The 17,512-nt window shown below is 52.6% G+C and overlaps 1 protein-coding gene across 1 annotated transcript in view; it reads right to left on the bottom strand.

The window, feature by feature from the left end:
• MAA_09953 (nonribosomal peptide synthase) overlaps positions 1 to 16,144 on the bottom strand; it is a gene marked incomplete at both ends in the record, with an annotated part of 30,813 nt that extends 14,669 nt beyond the window's left edge. Inside the window, 2 exons of the mRNA XM_007827951.2 lie at positions 55 to 4,959; positions 5,021 to 16,144. Of these exons, the coding sequence (XP_007826142.2) occupies positions 55 to 4,959; positions 5,021 to 16,144 (16,029 nt within the window). The remainder of the gene's footprint in view (positions 1 to 54; positions 4,960 to 5,020) is intronic.
• Positions 16,145 to 17,512: the final 1,368 nt, after the last annotated feature.

Raw genomic sequence — 17,512 nt, 5'->3', positions numbered from 1 at the left:
CCTGGCATCTAGTTTGATAGGCGATATGCCCCTGCTTTCACGGTCCGGTCCGACAATGGCAATTACGCCAACGAGTCGGTTGATGCATGGGCCGGATGTAGGAAGTATACACGCCGATTGTCGAATCCAGGATTCGAGTGAAATGCGGCTCTCGATCTCGCCTAGCTCTACACGTTGGCCATTGATTTTGACTTGAGCATCTTTACGTCCCACAAACGTGAGACTTCCGTCTGTGTTATATCGTGCAAGATCTCCCGTTTTGTAGAGGCGTCCGCGACGACCAGGGTGATCTGGTCCGCCACCACCAAGTAACCATGACGGGTCTTCGACAAAAGCTTCTGCTGTTTTCGCAGGGTCATCTAGATAACCGGGACCAACTAAAGGGCCTTCCAAAAGAAGTTCACCGATGGCTCCCACCGGGACAAGCGATTCGGCCGACACGGTATCGGCCAACCATGTATTTACACCAATGCCTCTACCGATGCTCGATGCAATCATCGTTGTATCGGGGTCAACACACGACACCGTAGATGTCGGCGTACACTCACATGGACCGTACGAATTCTTCAAATGGACCAACTGAGCCCAAACTTTGGCTTGTTCTGCAGAAACCTTCTCGCCGCCAAGAATGAGGGTGTGCAGTGCCTTCAAGGTGGCCGGCGGGAGGATACTAGCCGTGGATGGCGTCAACTCGGCATGAGTGACCCTGAGTCTTTGCATCGCTCCCGCAAGGTCATCTTGTCGCTCAGTATCTGATGGGATACATAAACATGCTCCGCACTCTAGTGCGCATAACGCGTTTGACCAGGCCACGTCAAAGGCATATGATGCGAAGTCGAACACTCTTGAATGTTCGTTGAAGCCGTGTGCACCGTGTTGGTGTTTCAGTGCGCTGCTAAAGTTGGAATGGGTGATTACGACTCCTTTTGGCGTGCCAGTTGTACCAGAGGTAAATACAATATAGAGCTTGTCCCACGGCTGTACAAGTGGGAGTATCTCTTGTACCGGTTGCGGGAGTTGAGCGAGTTGTTTGTCGTCCAGTATCACGATGGACTGATCCGGAGCAAGTTTCCCAGCCAATTTACGGTTCGCCGGAGACGAGACTGTCAGCAATGGTTTTATTTGTCGTACGATCGAAAGTAAGCGGTCTTCTGGAAGGGTCGGGTCTAAAGCGACAGATGCTCCGCCTGCTTTCATCACTGCAAGCATTGCAACAGGAACCCATCGCGACTTTTCAAAGCATAGAGGTACAACAGTACCTCGACCCACGCCAAGACTTACGAGATGACACGCAAGGCGGCTCGAGGCGTCATTCAGCTCAGCATATGTCCAGTCGCCGTCCCACGAGCATACCGCCGGGGAGTCAGGCCATGTAGATGCCGTGTCCTCGATTAATCTGTGGACTGTTTTCTCGACAGTTTCAGGCACGGTCGCATTCCAGCCCCAGATTTCGTCCAAGTCATGGCGACCAAGGGCTTTAAGGTCGTTAACCTTCATGTCGCCATCGCCAGAGGAATGGCATATCTCGCGAATGATATGATCCAACTGTAGCACCAGTTTCTTTATCTGTTGCTCACCAATGACGTGTGAGTCAAATCCGACTTGTAACTGTAGGCCATCCCGCTGAAGCCGGCACTCAATAGTAATTGCATGGGTGTCAAACTCGGCAAACGAGTCCTTTGAGTCTTGACTTTGACCCTCATTTTCATCCACAAATAGCTGATGCGCTTCTTCGTTGTCGTTTCTCTCGGCCGGTTGCATGAGCAAGAGTGTTTGGAATTCGCATGCCTGCTTTGCTTTGGCGCTTACTCGTCGGATTCTTTGCAGTCCTGTTTGCTCGAAAGCTGTCATGTCAATAGCCTGAGACTGTAGTCGTTGCAATAGTTGTTCGACGCTCTCATGCCAATCCAACGCTACTTGAACTGGCACCGTTGCGAGCGTTGGCCCGGTCATCTGGTCGACTCCGGGTACAGCAGCTTGCCTTCCAGTCACTGTTACACCGAAAACAACATCGCTGGAATCAACATACAAGGCCGACAGGATCGACCAAGCAGCTCTCACTATCGTTGATGGAGTGATGTCCGTATTTGGCCATGCAAGATCTCGAATAGGGTGCAATGTTAGTGTGTCCGATCTTGGCTGATACGTTGCTGAAGGCAGTGATGGAAAGATGTTGGCTGCTTCGGAGCCATCAAACTGTGATTTCCAATACTTGGAAGACGAATCACTGTCTATATCCATGATGTGCTTAACGAAGAGTTGGAAAGGAGGCTCGTGTAAAAGAGGCTCTTCTCCTCGATACGCCCTTTCTAGTTTCTCGAGAATTTGCGGCATTGACCATCCATCATAGAGTGCATGGTGTATTGTCCATACGAAGAAACGCTTGTCGGGCTCATTTTGATTCTCATGTACGAATCCGAGGCGTACCAGCGGAGTCCCCAGCCCCATGGGAAGCGTCTCATCTGCATCATGGTATGCAGCAAGGCTGTTTGACTTTTTACTGAAGGAGCTTCTCGTCTGTCCATTTATAATGACTTGTACAAGGCCTTGTTCTGTAAGGTCTGTAATTCGAGTTCGTAGAATCGGTGTTGTCCTGATTACCTCGTGCCACGCTGCCTCAAATTGATCGATATTAACTGACGGGCGTAATTCGAAGACGTATCGAGCAATGTAATCTCCTGATCTCCTGGCGGTCAAGGCTAATAGACCTTCCTGCAGCGGAGTACATGGGAAGATGTCCTCGATTTGTGTAGCATCTATGTCGCAAAGAGATGCAATCTCGTCTCGCGCGGCCTGGACATTAATACTGGCCTTTAGTAGTGAATAGGGTGAAATAGTTTCGGTGGCTGCTGACGGAAGCTTGCGGATTACTGCAGCTAGGTCACTTAGTCGAGGATTCTTGAAGACATCCGCAACGGTGATATATAGTCCCTGTTTACGTGCCTCTCCGACAAGCCTCATTGCGCCGATTGAGTCGCCACCAATACGTAGGAAGCTATCTTCAGCTCCAATCTTATCGGCACTAATTCTTAGTAGAGATGACCAAATACTCTGAAGTTGTCGTTCTGTATCCGAAGTCAGTGCCCGCCGCACGCCGCCCGGCATGTTCAGCGCCATGAGCTCTTCTAGAGTCATGCTTGATGCCATTGTGCGGAGTTGACGGCGATTCAGTTTTCCTGTCGCAGTCTTGGGAAGATCTTTGACAGGAATATAAGCATAGGGAATCATGTACGCTGGCACACGCTTAGAAAGCCTGTCCTCCAGCCCTGCAGTCACTCTCTTCATTTCCGCCTGCAACCCATTTTCTTCTATGGCAAGGCGATCTTTGATGTGCAGAAATGCTACCAGTATTGACTTGCTGCTCTCTCTGGGTGTAATCACATCGGCTACTGCCTCGACTTCAACGCCGTCGGCGACATTCGCCTGGACATGATATTCGACGTCGCCGAGCTCCACGCGTTGACCATTAATCTTGACTTGGGAGTCCTTGCGAGCGACAAAGGTGAGACTGCCGTCCGTATTATAGCGCACCAAGTCTCCTGACTTATATAACCGTCCGTGACGGCCTGGATAACCAGGAGCACCGCGGACAAGCCACTTGGGGTCAGTAATATATGCAGCTGCCGTCTTTTCGGCATCACCGAGATAGCCATCGCCAACTAACGGACCTTCTAATAGAAGTTCTCCCACATTTCCAATAGCCACTAGTTGGTCATGATCCGAGACGTTAACCAGCCATGTGTTCAAGCCGATGCCACTTCCAATACTGGGGGTGGCACCCGTGTTTTCACTCATCGGAACGAATGTTGCCCTGATGCTACACTCGGCAGGTCCGTATGTATTGAGAGTCTCGCAGTGCTTTGCCCACTCTGAGGCCATGTGGCCGGACAAAAACTCTCCTCCAAATTGCAAATGCTTTAAACTTGCCATCTCCGACGGCTGTAACGTACTCGCAACTGACGGATTGACGTCGAGGAAATTGGCATTGTAACGTCGGAATGAGCCTGCAAGGTCATTGAGGGCCTCTGAGTCAGAGGGTATGCAAAGACAGCCACCTGCCGTAAGAGTATGCAGGACGTTTGACCATGAGATATCGAATGCATACTTGACGAAATCATATACCCTAGAGGAGCTCGTAAACCCCATTCCGATTTGCTGGTAGCGGATAGCACTGCTAAAGTTTGCATGTGTTATTATTGCGCCCTTGGGAGTTCCCGTACTGCCAGACGTAAAGACCACGTAAAGTTTATGCCAAGGTTGGACTTTTGTACGCGGCATGGGTCGCCAGCTCAGGTCTGCCATGTGTTCATTATCGACGACGACCACGGGCCGCTCTGTTAGCTGGCTAGCTACCTCGGCAGCGGAAAAAGATGACAGTATCACTACAGGATCAACTTGTTGTACAATGGTACGGAGACGTTCAACGGGCTGTGCGGCGTCCATTGCAAGCGACGCGCCTCCAGCCTTCATAACTGCCATCTGTGCCACTGGAGTCCACCGGGACTTCTCAAAGCAAAGAGGGACAATTATATCAGCCTTAACGCCCTTCTCAATAAGATAGTTAGCTAAGCGGGTAGATATTTCGTCGAGTTCTGCGTAGGTCCAGTCACCATCCCAGGCACATACGGCTGGGGCGTCGGGTTGGCGCTGTGCTGTTTCAGCAAAGATATCGTGCACCAGTACATTTACTGTCTCCGGGACGGCGCTGTTCCAATTCCAAATATCAAGTAAATCATGTCGATCAATAGAGTCCATATCGGCCAATAATCTGGACTCTTGCGCCGTAGCTTGTGACTCTGCCGCAGTCGAGGAGCTGTCACTTGTGATAAACGTAGTAACAAAATTCTTCACCAGTGAAGCCACTCGAAGTGCTTGCTGCTCAGATAAACAAGATAGACGGTAGTCAAGATAAAAGCCTGCTTGCTTGATGCCGTAAGACACACTAAGAGAAATATCATACTATTCAAAAATGTCAGCGAGATGATGGTTATAACCGGAGTTCTTTGCTTGAGTTCCCTACCTCGGTCGGGTCTTCCCCATCGATTTCGGCTATTTCGATATGCTGTTTTCCCTTATATTCTCCGGCCTCTTCGTCATCTCTTTGGAAAGACATGACGGTGTTGAATAACGCTTGTCCAGCGGGGAGATCAAGCTGATGCTGGATGTCGGCTAAAGAGCAATGTTGGAAGCCGAGGTCCTCTAAAACCTGTTGATGGATGCTTTTCAGAAAACACTCTTGAGTCTCCTCCCGCGAGATGTCGGCGCGACACACAAGTAGATTAGCGAATGCACCTATGGAATTTTCTATGCCCGGGAATAGGTCTCGGCCAGAAGCAAGATACCCGAAGCATACAGAATCTTTGCCTGTGTAAGCTGCCAAGGTAAGAGCCCAGGCAGTCTGAAACAAACTTGCGGGGGTGACAGACTGTGCTTCGCAGAAGTCCTGGAGTTTGGCAAAAGATTCTCCAGTTATGTCGACATGGACCATGGCCGTTGCATTACCGGGCTGCGCGACGGCTAAAAGCTGAGGGAAGAAGCATGGCTCAAGGCCCAGCAACTTGTTCTTCCAGTACTGCATCTTTTCTTTAATCGGAGTTTCGTTCAGTGCACGAGCAAAATCGAGGCTGGTGTCCGAAAGACATCCCGTACCCAGCGTACCTAGATATGCACTCGTCCAATCTTTGACTATTATTGCCGTTGAGGCACCATCCGTGATGGCGTGACTCATTTCTAGTAGACCGATAACGTTAGATTCATCTGCAATCTTGCAAAGCGTGAGGCGATGAGGAGGTTTTGGCTGGTGATGATAAACTGCTGGTGCCGCCTCTTTGAGCAACCTTATCGCTGACGATTTATCTGTGCTGTGGGCCAGTATGACCTCTCCGCGAAATGACTCCAAGATGACCTGATCGTATGCTGCATTTGAGCCCACCCCTTCAATGAAGACACTACGCAGAGCGGGGTGGCGTGCGATGACGGCTTGCCAGGATTCGGCCAGATGCTCAAGCTCTATCGGGGAGTCGCTGTGAGACTTGATCTCGAACATACTAGAGGTTTGGTATGCCGCTGAATCGCGAAGCTGGCTGAGAAGAATACCATCCACCATTGGTGAGCATGGGTAAACGCCACTTGTTACAGCGTTGTTGATGGTCTCAATGTTTGGAAGGGTACGGGTTTCAAGCTCTTCAAGTGCGTCATAATCTACGCCAAGCAACTCATAGTCGCAGAGAGTTCTTGACGATTTTCTGGCGGCAGCAAGATGACTACAGATAGTTTGTAGAGATACACCAACCTGCGTGATCCACTTGCGGATAAGATGCTGGTATGAGATGTGGCGGTTCCAAGAGAAAGTGAAGTGAGTGCACCCTCCTTCAACGGTTGCGTTAATCTCAAAGAGGGACGACACGGGAAGTGCTGGCCCTACATCAGACACATCATTCAAGCTGGCAACCTCAAAAAGAGCATTTTCTTGCTCCAACTGCTGAAATTGACCGTGATAGTTGAAGACGACTTCCATAGTAGAATCGTGGGATTTGAAAGCATCCATTCCCTTGGGGTTCAAGTATCGCGAAGCAAAATAAGCCCAGCCGTTTGCCGGAAGACGCCTTCTCGAGTCTTTGACAAGTCTAACAATGTTCGCAGACAGCTTGTTCCTGCAAACATGAATCGGGCCCATGGTAGTAAACCAGCCAACAGTTCGAGACAGGTCAATGTCCGCACTCCAAGGCTCACGGCCATGGCACTCGTTGAATATGGTCAGTCCATTACGCTCCTGAAAGACTTGGAAAAAGGCGTCCCAAATAGCTGAGAGAAGGAGCTCAACTGGCTCTGTATTGAAAGCATTATTGGCATCTTTAAGTAAAAGGGCCGTTGTATCGTGATCCACCTTGATATTTGCCCCAATGTGATCCCGGGTTGCATTTGGCGTGGTGTCGCTGAAGTTCCAAAAAGACAGGTTATTATGGACGCCTTCTGTGGAAAGCACATGCTCCGGATCCAGCGCAGATGTTTGAGCCCTCTCAAACTGGAGATGGCCCCAGACTTGGAACGGCAAGCCGGCTTGAGGGGAGCCGCTGCCATTGAGCAGCATCTCCAGGTCATCTAAAATGATGCGCCAGGAAACCAGATCAACGACCAAATGATGCATCATCATGATGAGATATTGGCCACCAGAAGGCAGGTCACATAGATCTGCGGAGAAGACAGGACCATATTGGACATTCAGTTCTCGCTGCCTGCGCATGGCCATAGTCTCCATGTCCGATATTGACTGGAGCTGCGAAAATCCAAAGTGGTAGACACCATCGGCAGGCTCCAGCACCCGCTGCATCCAGCAGCCGTTTCCTGTCTTTTCAAATCGCGCTCTGAGCATAGAGTGGCATTGAACAATCTTGAGGATTGCCGCCGAGAGTTCGTCGGGCGAGACTGGACGCGTGATTTTGACGTAGAAGCTCTGGTTACAGTAAAAGTCACCATTGTCGATATTGTCGGAAACTTGGGAGAAGAACCACTGTTGGATGGGCGTAAGACCAAAGACTGTGTTGACTTGTTCCATCTGGGATGGCATCGAGGCGACTGTGCCCGTCGACAGTCGCGCAACCTCGGCCAGCGTCTTGGCCCTGAGTAATGTTGCCACCGAGAAGTTCACATTAGAAGCACGGCACTGGGGGCTTAGTCTCATGGCGGAGATGGAATCACCACCGTTGGCAATGAAGGATCGCTCGAGGTTGACGTCCTTTTTCGGTACATTTAAAACGACGCTGCAGGCATCGCGGATCACGCCTTCTGCGTCATTGGCCGCATCTCGAGCCGCAGGGCCACGAGAAGTCTGGTTGATATCTGCGTATGTTTGGGGGCTCAAAGCAGCGAGCCATTCCCCAACAAGCTTGCGATTCAGCTTTCCGGATGCATTCAGTGGGATATTCTTGACTGCGACCCAGACAGAAGGGACCATGTAAGCGGGAACTGCGGCGTCCAAGTGAGCTCGCAGGTTTGTGATGAAGTCTTGAACTGGCAACTTGGAGTTGCGCGGCACGAGCTCAACAACTGGGGACGCAGAATCGCCATGCTCATACCCGTTCAAGCTGAATATTCCGACGAGCCGACCTTTGCACAAGCCCGCGTTGGGGAGCAGCGATACAGCTTGGCGAACAGATGGAGAGCCGGCGATGTGGTTCTCGATCTCGCCCAGCTCTACGCGTTGGCCGTTGATCTTGACTTGGGAGTCCTTGCGACCGATGAAGATTAAGTTCCCGTCCTGGTCGTATCGTACCAAGTCGCCTGTCTTGTATAGACGGCCGCGGCGGCCGCCATGGCCAGGCAGGCCCGGTAGGCCTCGAAGCAGCCATGCAGGGTCGTTGATGAAGGCTGTCGCCGTCTTCTCTGCATCGTCGAGATAGCCAGGGCCAACCGAGGGTCCCTCGAGAAGCAGCTCGCCAATGGCGCCCACCGGCACCAGAGACCCGCCCGTGGCCGCATCAGCCACCCATGTCACGACCCCAACGCCCCTTCCGATGGTTGCGCCACTCTCGACGTTGGCATCCACGTTTGCAACCGTCGATGTTGGCGTGCACTCGCACGGTCCGTACGAATTCCTCAAGTGCTTCACCTGTGATGCCCAGCACCTGGCGTCCTCCGTCGAAAGTCGCTCGCCTCCGAGGATGAGCGTGTCCAACGACTCCAGAACCTCTCTCGGAAGCAGTCTGGCCGCGGAAGGCGTCATCTCCACGTGCGTTATCTGGAACCGACCAAGGGAGCCTGCCAGGTCGCTTTGGCGCTCCTCGTCCGATGGGATACAGAGGCACGCGCCGCACTCAAACGCACCAAGCATATTGGCCCAGGCTACATCGAACGCGTATGACGCGAAATCGTAGACGCGTGAGCCTGCTTGGAAGCCGTGGGCACCGTGTTGATTTCGCAAAGCGCTGCTGAGGTTAGAGTGCGTGACGACAACACCCTTTGGTATTCCTGTGCTGCCTGATGTGAAGACGACGTAAAGCCTATTCCAGGGCTTCACTTCGGGGAGCTGCATCGCGGATGACGGGCCACTCCGTAATTGTGACAAGAATTCGCTGTTTATCACGAGCGTCGGCTGGTCAGTCAGCCGACCGGCCAGTTGCTGGTTGGACGACGACGATAATATCAGACTTGGCTCGACCTGCTGCGTCATTGTACGAAGGCGATCCTCAGGTAAAGTAGAATCCAGCAAGACGGATGCGCCGCCCGCCTTCATGACGGCTAATGCTGTCACGGGCGTCCATTTGGACTTCTCAAAACAAAGTGGCACAATCGAGTCCGGTGTAACGCCTATGCTAACCAGATGACAGGCAAGCCGAGTTGCCAACCGATCAAGTTCAGCATAAGTCCAGTCACCATCCCATGCAGTAACCGCGAGAGACTCGGGTTGTCTTCGCACGGTTTTTGTCACGAGCTCGTGCATAGGTGTCTCGATAGTCGCGGGAAATTTACTGTTCCAACCCCAAATATCCTCGAGGTCTCGGTGACTGATGGTTTCGATTTCGGCTACACTTTTGTTGATGTTGGCTGAGTCACATAGCTGACGAAGGACCTGATCGAGATGATTTGCGAGTCTCTCCAGCTGTGTGGCGGAAATGACATTTGAGTCGTAGCCAAATCGCAAGCGTACTCCATGGGCTTCCAGGTCGCAGTCAAGAGTCAGGGCGTGCGTGTCAAACTCGGCCAACGCGTCGCCGTCTTCACCAATGTCGCCTCCGGTCGCGATGAATAGTCCGCTATGAGGGTCGCAACCTTGTTCCTTACCTTGTATTACAAGCAGCGTCTGAAACTGGCATGCGGCGTTAGTTTTCTGGCTTGACTGGCGGATTCGCTGCAGTCCACTCTGCTCATATTCAGTCAGTTCTACAGTCTGCGATTGTGCCTGGAGCAAAAAATGCTCCAGGGTGCTTTTTCTGTCAATTGCCATTCGTACAGGCACCGTCGCGATTGTTGGCCCGATTATTTGGTCAATACCTGGTATGTTCACTGTCCTCCCCGTTGTAGTCATTCCGAATAACGCGTCATCTGTGTTAGTATAAGAGGCAGCGACGATGCCCCAGGCCGCCCGTAGCACCGTTGAAGCCGTTGCATTGACCTTGGGCCATTCAATCCCCTCAACATGATGCACGGATACCGCATCGGTCCTTGGCTGGTAATTTGGGGACGGGAGTGCAGGGAATATGGGTGCCTCCAATTCCTCGAATTGGGAACGCCAGAATTGGGCTGCCCGCGTGTCATTCACGTCCATAATGTGCTTCACGAACCGCTGAAACGGAGGAGATGGGGCCAATATTGGCTGTTCGGATTCTTCGTAAGCTTTCTCCAGCTTTTCAAGAATAAGCGGCATCGACCAGCCATCATATAACGCATGGTGAATTGTCCACACAAAAAAGCGTCGGTTTTCATCATCGTCTTCGACAACCGCGAACCGTACGAGCGGCGTACCCAGGCCAATAGGCAGCTGCTCATCTGCACGCCGATATGCGTCAAGATTGGGCATTCCGACCGTAGACGACCATTGAGTCGGCTGGTCGATGATGACCTGCAGCAGTCCCTGTCCAGCCAAATCAATAATGCGTGTTCGCAATATCGGTGTGGTTTTCACGACTTTCTCCCACGCAGCCTGGAAACGAGAGACATCGACAGACGGACGAAGCTCAAAAACATTCCTGGCGAGGTAATCACCTGCTCGTTTCGATGTGAGAGCCAGGAGACCCTCCTGCAGAGGTGTGCAAGGGAATGCATCTTCAATCTGTGTGGCATCAACCTTGCAGCCAACCGCCATCTCCCTGCAAGCTGTTCCGATATCGATGCCACGTTTCAGCAGAGAAAATGGTTGAATAGCCTGATTGGAATTCGTTTCAGGACATGTTTTCACAACGACAGCCAGTTCGCTTAATTGCGGTTGGTTGAATATGTCCGCGACGGTGAAGAAGAACCCCTGATCGCGCGCCAAAGCCACCAACCTCATAGCCGCGATCGAATCGCCGCCAAGGCGCAGGAAGCTGTCATTTGCTGCGATTTTGTCTGGATTTATAGCAAGCACATGTGACCAGAGAGCTTGAAGACTTTTCTCCGTCTCCGTAGTGGGCAATCGCCGCTCATCACTCGACGCATTCAGCATCATCAGCTCCTCTAGGGTCATTGCTTCACCTAATGCCCGGAGTCGTTGCCGATCCAATTTCCCTGTTGCCGTCATGGGGAATTTTTCTATCGGCACGTACGCGGATGGTATCATATATGACGGGATATGCGCGGCAAGACTGTCGTGCAGTCCAGCGACGATCGCCTTCGTCTTCAACCGGAGGGCCTTGACGCTGACAGCAGTCAAGTCAGTGACGAAGGCTACGAGTGTTGACTTGACCCCGTCTCGAGGCACAATGACCTCGGCCACAACCCGGACATGTACGTCGTTTTTGGTGATTTGCTCCAGTATATGGTGTTCTACCTCGGCCAACTCGAGCCGCTGGCCATTGATCTTGACCTGGGAGTCTTTACGGCCGATAAAGACGAGGCTTCCATCTGGATTGTACCGTACCAAATCTCCCGTTTTGTACAAACGCCCGCGGCGGCCAGCATGATGACCTGCAGCACCTCGAAGCAGCCACGAGGGGTTCTCTATAAATGCGGCCGCTGTCTTGTCCGGGTCGTCGAGATATCCTGCACCAACCAGGGGCCCTTCCAGAACAAGCTCACCAACGGCGCCGACAGGCACGAGCACATCAACCCTTTCCGGGTCGGTGACCCAAGTGACCAAGCCAACACCCTTTCCAATTGTCAATCTATCAACACTGTCGGGGGTGATAGTAGCCACGCTTGCCGTAGGGGTGCATTCACACGGGCCGTACGGCGACTTTAAGTCTACCATGTCTGACCATCGTCTAGCGTACTCCGTGGACATTCTTTCACCGCCTAAAATCAGCGTTTTTAGCGATCTAATAACGTCATCCTGAAGAACAGCCGCGGCCGACGGGGTCAAATCTACAATGCTGGGCCGTAGCCGCTGAATGGAGCCCACCAGGTCGTTTTTTCGCTCGTATTCTGACGGGATGCACAAGCATCCACCGCACGTGAAAATATTTATAAAGTTTGACCAAGTCGTGTCAAAGGCGTATGATGTGAAATCGTATACCCTGGAGTCCGGCTGATAACCTTGGGCATGCCGTTGATGCCAGGCGGCACTACTAATGTTTGCGTGTGTCATGACAGCGCCCTTTGGAGTTCCAGTACTTCCAGATGTGAAAATCAAGTAGGCCTTGTTGCTGGATTTCACGACTGGCAGATGGCCAGCATTATCAGGCACATCCATCATGGCCAGATGTTCATCATCAACCACCACCGTCGGCCGATCCGAGTCTATGAGCTGGCTGGCAGCTTTTCGGTTGGTCTTTGACGATACAATCAGCGGTGCCTTGATTTGCCGTACAATATTTCGCCTACGCTGCTCAGGCTGGCTCGAGTCTAGCAGCACCGACGCTCCGCCCGCCTTCATAACTGCGAGCATCGCGACTGGTGTCCACCGCGACTTCTCGAACCAGAGCGGGACGATGACGTCTGGACAGACACCTCTCCTGGCTAAGTCATGCGCAAGCCTAGTTGAAAGGCTGTCCAGCTCGCTGTACGTCCAATCACCGTCCCATGCACAAACAGCCGCGGCATCGGGCTGCCGTCGCGTCGTCTCTGCAATCATGTCATGGACAGGCGTCTCCACGGTGTCTGGTACCGTAGCATTCCAAGTCCAGATGCGCCGCAGGTCGTGTTCGCCGAGCATCTCAATCTCCCCAAGACTCTTGTCAAGATTGGTTGGATTACACATTTGCCGAATAATGTGGTCCATTTGTATCGCCAACCCGCCAACCTGGTCGGATGGCAATATGCTCGAATCAAATACAATCCGGAACCTTAGACCCCGTTCCCGGAGATCACATTCAATAGTAAGGGCATAAGGATCGACATCGGCAAGTTCCTGGTCTCGGTTTTGGTCGTCATGGCTTCGTTTCACAAAGAGCTCGCTTTCATCTTCAACATCTTTATCGTCAGGCTGAACCACCAAGAGGGTTTGGAACCCGCAAGCCGCCGCAGCTTTTGTGCTTGCTCCACGGATACTCTGCAGGCCCGTCTGCTCATACGCCGTCATCTCCACGGCTTGTGCCTGATACTGGTGGAGAAGTCGCTTAATGCTCTGAGTCTTGTCCAAAACCACCCGAACTGGGACGGTGGCAATCGTAGGTCCCACCATTCTCTCGATGCCAGCCACCGCCGCCTGCCGTCCCGCTACCGTGACTCCGAACACGACATCGTGTGAGTTGGTGAACTGGGAGGCCAATACAGCTAGGGCAACTCTCACAACTATCGAAGGCGTCACATCAATCTTGGGCCGCTCTAAGCTTTCGACGACATGTGTAGTGGTTGAGTCCGACCGAGGTTGGTATTTTGGCGATGGAAGCACGGGGAACATGGTCGCTTCTGAGTCCTCAAACAGCGTTTCCCAGTACTTGTTTGCGTCTGCGGTGTCATGGGCTCCGCTGAGATGCTTAACAAAGCCTTGAAATGGTGGCTGTTGTGACAGTGTCTCTCCCCTGTACGCTTTGTCCAGAGCCTCGAACATGAGCGACAGAGACCATCCATCATATAGAGCATGATGGATGGTCAGCGAGAAGAATCTTTCGTCTTCGTCGTCCTGGCGCTTCACCATGGCGAACTGCACCAAAGGCGTGCCCAGGCCAACCATGGGCTTCTTGCTCGTACCCGTGTCTTCCTCGACGTTGGCGAGCTTTTCCGTTGGTGACCAAGACATGGATTCGTTGATGACTACTTGCACCAGCCCTTGGCCGGCGACGTCTGCAATGCGTGTGCGCAAAATCGGAGTCACCCTCACTAGCTTGGCCAGCGCTTCCCGAAAGCGCGAAACGTCGACCCATGGCTGTAACTCAAGCAGATGGCGCGCAACATAATGGCTTCCGCCTTTTGCTGTCAAGGCTAGCAAGCCTTCCTGAAGAGGCGTACACGGGAAAATATCAGCAATCGCGGCTGTGCTCACTTTACACAACCTCGCAGCCTCGATTCGAGCTGCCTGAATATCCACAGAAGCTCGCAGCAGTGAATACGGTTTGACGCCCTGCTGCCTGTCTGCTCCAGGTAATTTGCCAATCACCATGGCTTGATCACTCAGTCGGGGATACTTCAACACGTGAGCGGCAGCGAGAGAATGTCCTTGCTCACGCAAAGCCCCTACCAGCCTCATGGCGCCAATGGAATTGCCGCCAAGTTTCAAGAAGCTGTCATCGGCCCCGATCAGTTCAGCATCGATTCCAAGGATGGACGACCAGAGTCCTTGGAGTAGTTTTTCTAATGGCGAATCAGGAAGGGGGCGCTGGCAGTCCCCATTCCCATTCAACCGCATTACATCCCCCAAAGACAGGTCCCGTCCCATTTCCCGCAACCTTCGCCGGTCGACCTTGCCTGTCACTGTGACTGGAAGGCTCTCTAGAGGTATATATGCAGAGGGTATCATATAAGCTGGTATTTGCTGCGCGAGCTTCTCGTCTAAGCCGTCGGTGATGTTCTTCGTCTCCGTTTGACGTACTCCTTGTGCGTCCACGACAGCCAAGGTTGGGATCTGCAAGAACACTACCAGCAGTGTTTTGTTGCTATCCCGAGTGGTGATGATGTCAGCCACAATCTGAATATTGGTGCCGTCTCTAATGTTTGTCCGTACATGGTGCTCGACATCGCCCAGCTCAACACGCTGGCCATTGATTTTCACCTGATTGTCTTTTCGAGCAACAAAGGCAAGGGTACCATCTGTGTTTTGTCGTACCAAGTCGCCTGTTTTATATAGCCTTCCGCAGCGACCCGGCTGTCCGGGCGCACCACGCAGTAGCCAGGCAGGGTCTTCAACGAAAGCCGCCGCGGTTTTCTCAACATCACCAAGATAGCCACCGCCAACAAGAGGCCCTTCAAGAAGCAACTCGCCGACACCACCAATCGGGACAAGCGCGTCCAGGTCTTCTGCGTCGACTACCCAAGTAACAACACCCACGCCTTTTCCAATACTGGCACCGACACTATCGGAGTTGACTGTTGCTATGGTGGATGTTGGCGTGCATTCACATGGGCCATAGGGGTTCAAGACCTCAGTCATGGCGGCCCATTGCTTGGCCATTTGCAGCGGCAGGCTTTCGCCGCCCAGCACCAAGGTTTTCAGGGACCTAATGCTCTGTTCCGGGAGAATTCCCGCCGTCGTTGGAGTTAAATCAGCATAGGTAATTCCGAACCTCTGGATACACCCTGCCAAGTCATCTCTCCGCTCTGCCTCGGATGGCACGCAGAGGCATGAGCCACAGGTGAAGGAATGCAGAGCATTCGACCAGGAAACATCAAAAGCATACGACGCAAAATCTAGGACCCGGGAATTCTCGCGAAAGCCATGAAGACTCTGCTGATATCTAACTGCGCTACTGAAATTGGAATGCGTGACAATGACGCCTTTTGGGGTGCCGGTGCTGCCGGATGTGAAGACCACATACAATGTATCCGAAGGTCGGGCCCTCGGGAGTTTGGCGGGTGCCTGGAAATCTATCAAATGTTCGACATAGACGTCGTCAATGACCATGGTCGGTTTTCTGATGAGCCGCCTTGCCGAGTCATGCATGAGTGCCGATGAGAGCGCCAATACTGGGTTTACCTGGGCAATGACAGCTTGCAGGCGTTCCTCTGGCAGGTTCACGTCGAGTAAAACAGATGCTCCGCCTGCCTTCATCACGGCTAGCATAGCGATGGACGTGAACCGAGATTTCTCAAAATAGATGGGTACAACCAACCCAGGTCCTATGCCGAGGCAAATAAGCTGATGTGCCAAGAGCGAAGACAAAGTATCAAGCTCGTGGTATGTCCAGTCACCATCCCAAGCACATACAGCCAAGGCATCTGGTCGATTTCTGGCCGTCTCGGCGATGAGATCGTATACAAGGGCCTCCTCAGCCTTGGGCAAAATACTGTTCCAGCGCCATATGGTCTGGAGGTCTTGCTGGCTAGCCATGTTGTGGTGGCGATCAAACGCAATTCCGTCTTCTTCATGGGCGCCATTTGGTACAGTTTGGTTTTGGTAGCCAAGAAGAGGAGCCATGTTGGTGAGCAAGCAGCACACTACTCGAACGCACACAGAGCTGTTTGTCGTGGAAAAGAGCGATGTAACTGTTGCAAATGATGTTCAAAACATGGAGTTGATTCGTGTCCCGAGTAACTCAACAAGGTCAAGGACACGGACAATGTAGCTTGCTGCAGCAAATTCAAAATGGAGTCAAGTCCTTTACATTGTCGGAGCCGAGCGGCATCTACAAAACTTCCTCACCATCTGACTCCCGGCAGGCATCCGACGCCGGAAAGAAGGATGGCAAATCGTGTGTGGAGATGAATAGGCATGTTGCATGAGGCTCTCACATCAGCTCCTGCAGGACCGCCCCCGAACCGCGGGCCACCGGCACCGATATTGACTATTTCCACCAATGCCTTGAGCATTGCGTCAAGTGCTCACTCCGTGGGCATTCAACTAGGCATGACGGACCTCGGGGGTGCTCGGCACAAGGGCAAAGGATTCGAAGCGTTCGCCTTTTGCAAAGCCGCGGCGCTGACAACAGACAGAGCAGCGGCAGCCAGTGAAAAGTCTGATGACATGAAACCGCTGCCCGCAACATCTAAAATCTCACAGATCCACGTAATCGTCCAGTCTCGAGCTGGCCCCGCTTGTCTCTGGGCTGTATTGAGACGAGACTGGTCACTGCTGATGTAAAGTTGCCGGAATAGATTTGCGGCAAAGGCCACATGTATGCCTTGCTAGGCACCGGGTAAGCGGCAGGGGTCATGCAGGCAAACGGCAGCAGCTTTGCCCATGTTGCTCATGCAATAAATCTGATGACGGTCGTAATTCACTCAATACTACTCCGTATAAGCGCTAAGCTGTCCGCACATGTCAACGAAATGCTCTACTCTCCGAAGCAACTCGTCGCCCCCACGCATGGAAGAAGCAGTCCGGTCTGGTGTCTAGGGCGCGGCATGTGGTGCCGTCAAGTTAATGTTGGGCCACTCCCGCGTCCCCCGCCGTGGCGTGCTTTGAATTGGATGTCAATAGTACATATATCGAATGTAAGCAGTTGGCTGACGTACACGGTACAGGCCAGGGTTTATCTCCAGTCGTCGTCGATGGATCCCGAGCCGCCACCCGTCCGGCTTGGCAGAGGCTCCAACTTGGCCAAAGAGAGGCAGTTGACGCTGTCATTGGCGCCGCAAGATTTGTCCCGTTGCGGTCGAGATTGCATGTCGATGCCAAGGGTGGGGGGTCAGATCGCCATCACGACAGACGAAGAGTTGCGCCCAGGGCAGTGAGCTCCGCGATTCTGGAACCCGACGAGTTGAACTGTACGTAACAGTAACGATGCCATAGGCTCACCTTATTGCTGTTAATGTTGCTAATGCGACACCGGCCCGTACTTTCAAC

The sequence above is a fragment of the Metarhizium robertsii genome, assembly GCF_000187425.2.
Source record: "Metarhizium robertsii ARSEF 23 chromosome Unknown MAA_Scf_3, whole genome shotgun sequence".
Classification (NCBI taxonomy): domain Eukaryota; kingdom Fungi; phylum Ascomycota; class Sordariomycetes; order Hypocreales; family Clavicipitaceae; genus Metarhizium; species Metarhizium robertsii.
This window is presented reverse-complemented; position numbering and strand designations above follow the sequence as displayed.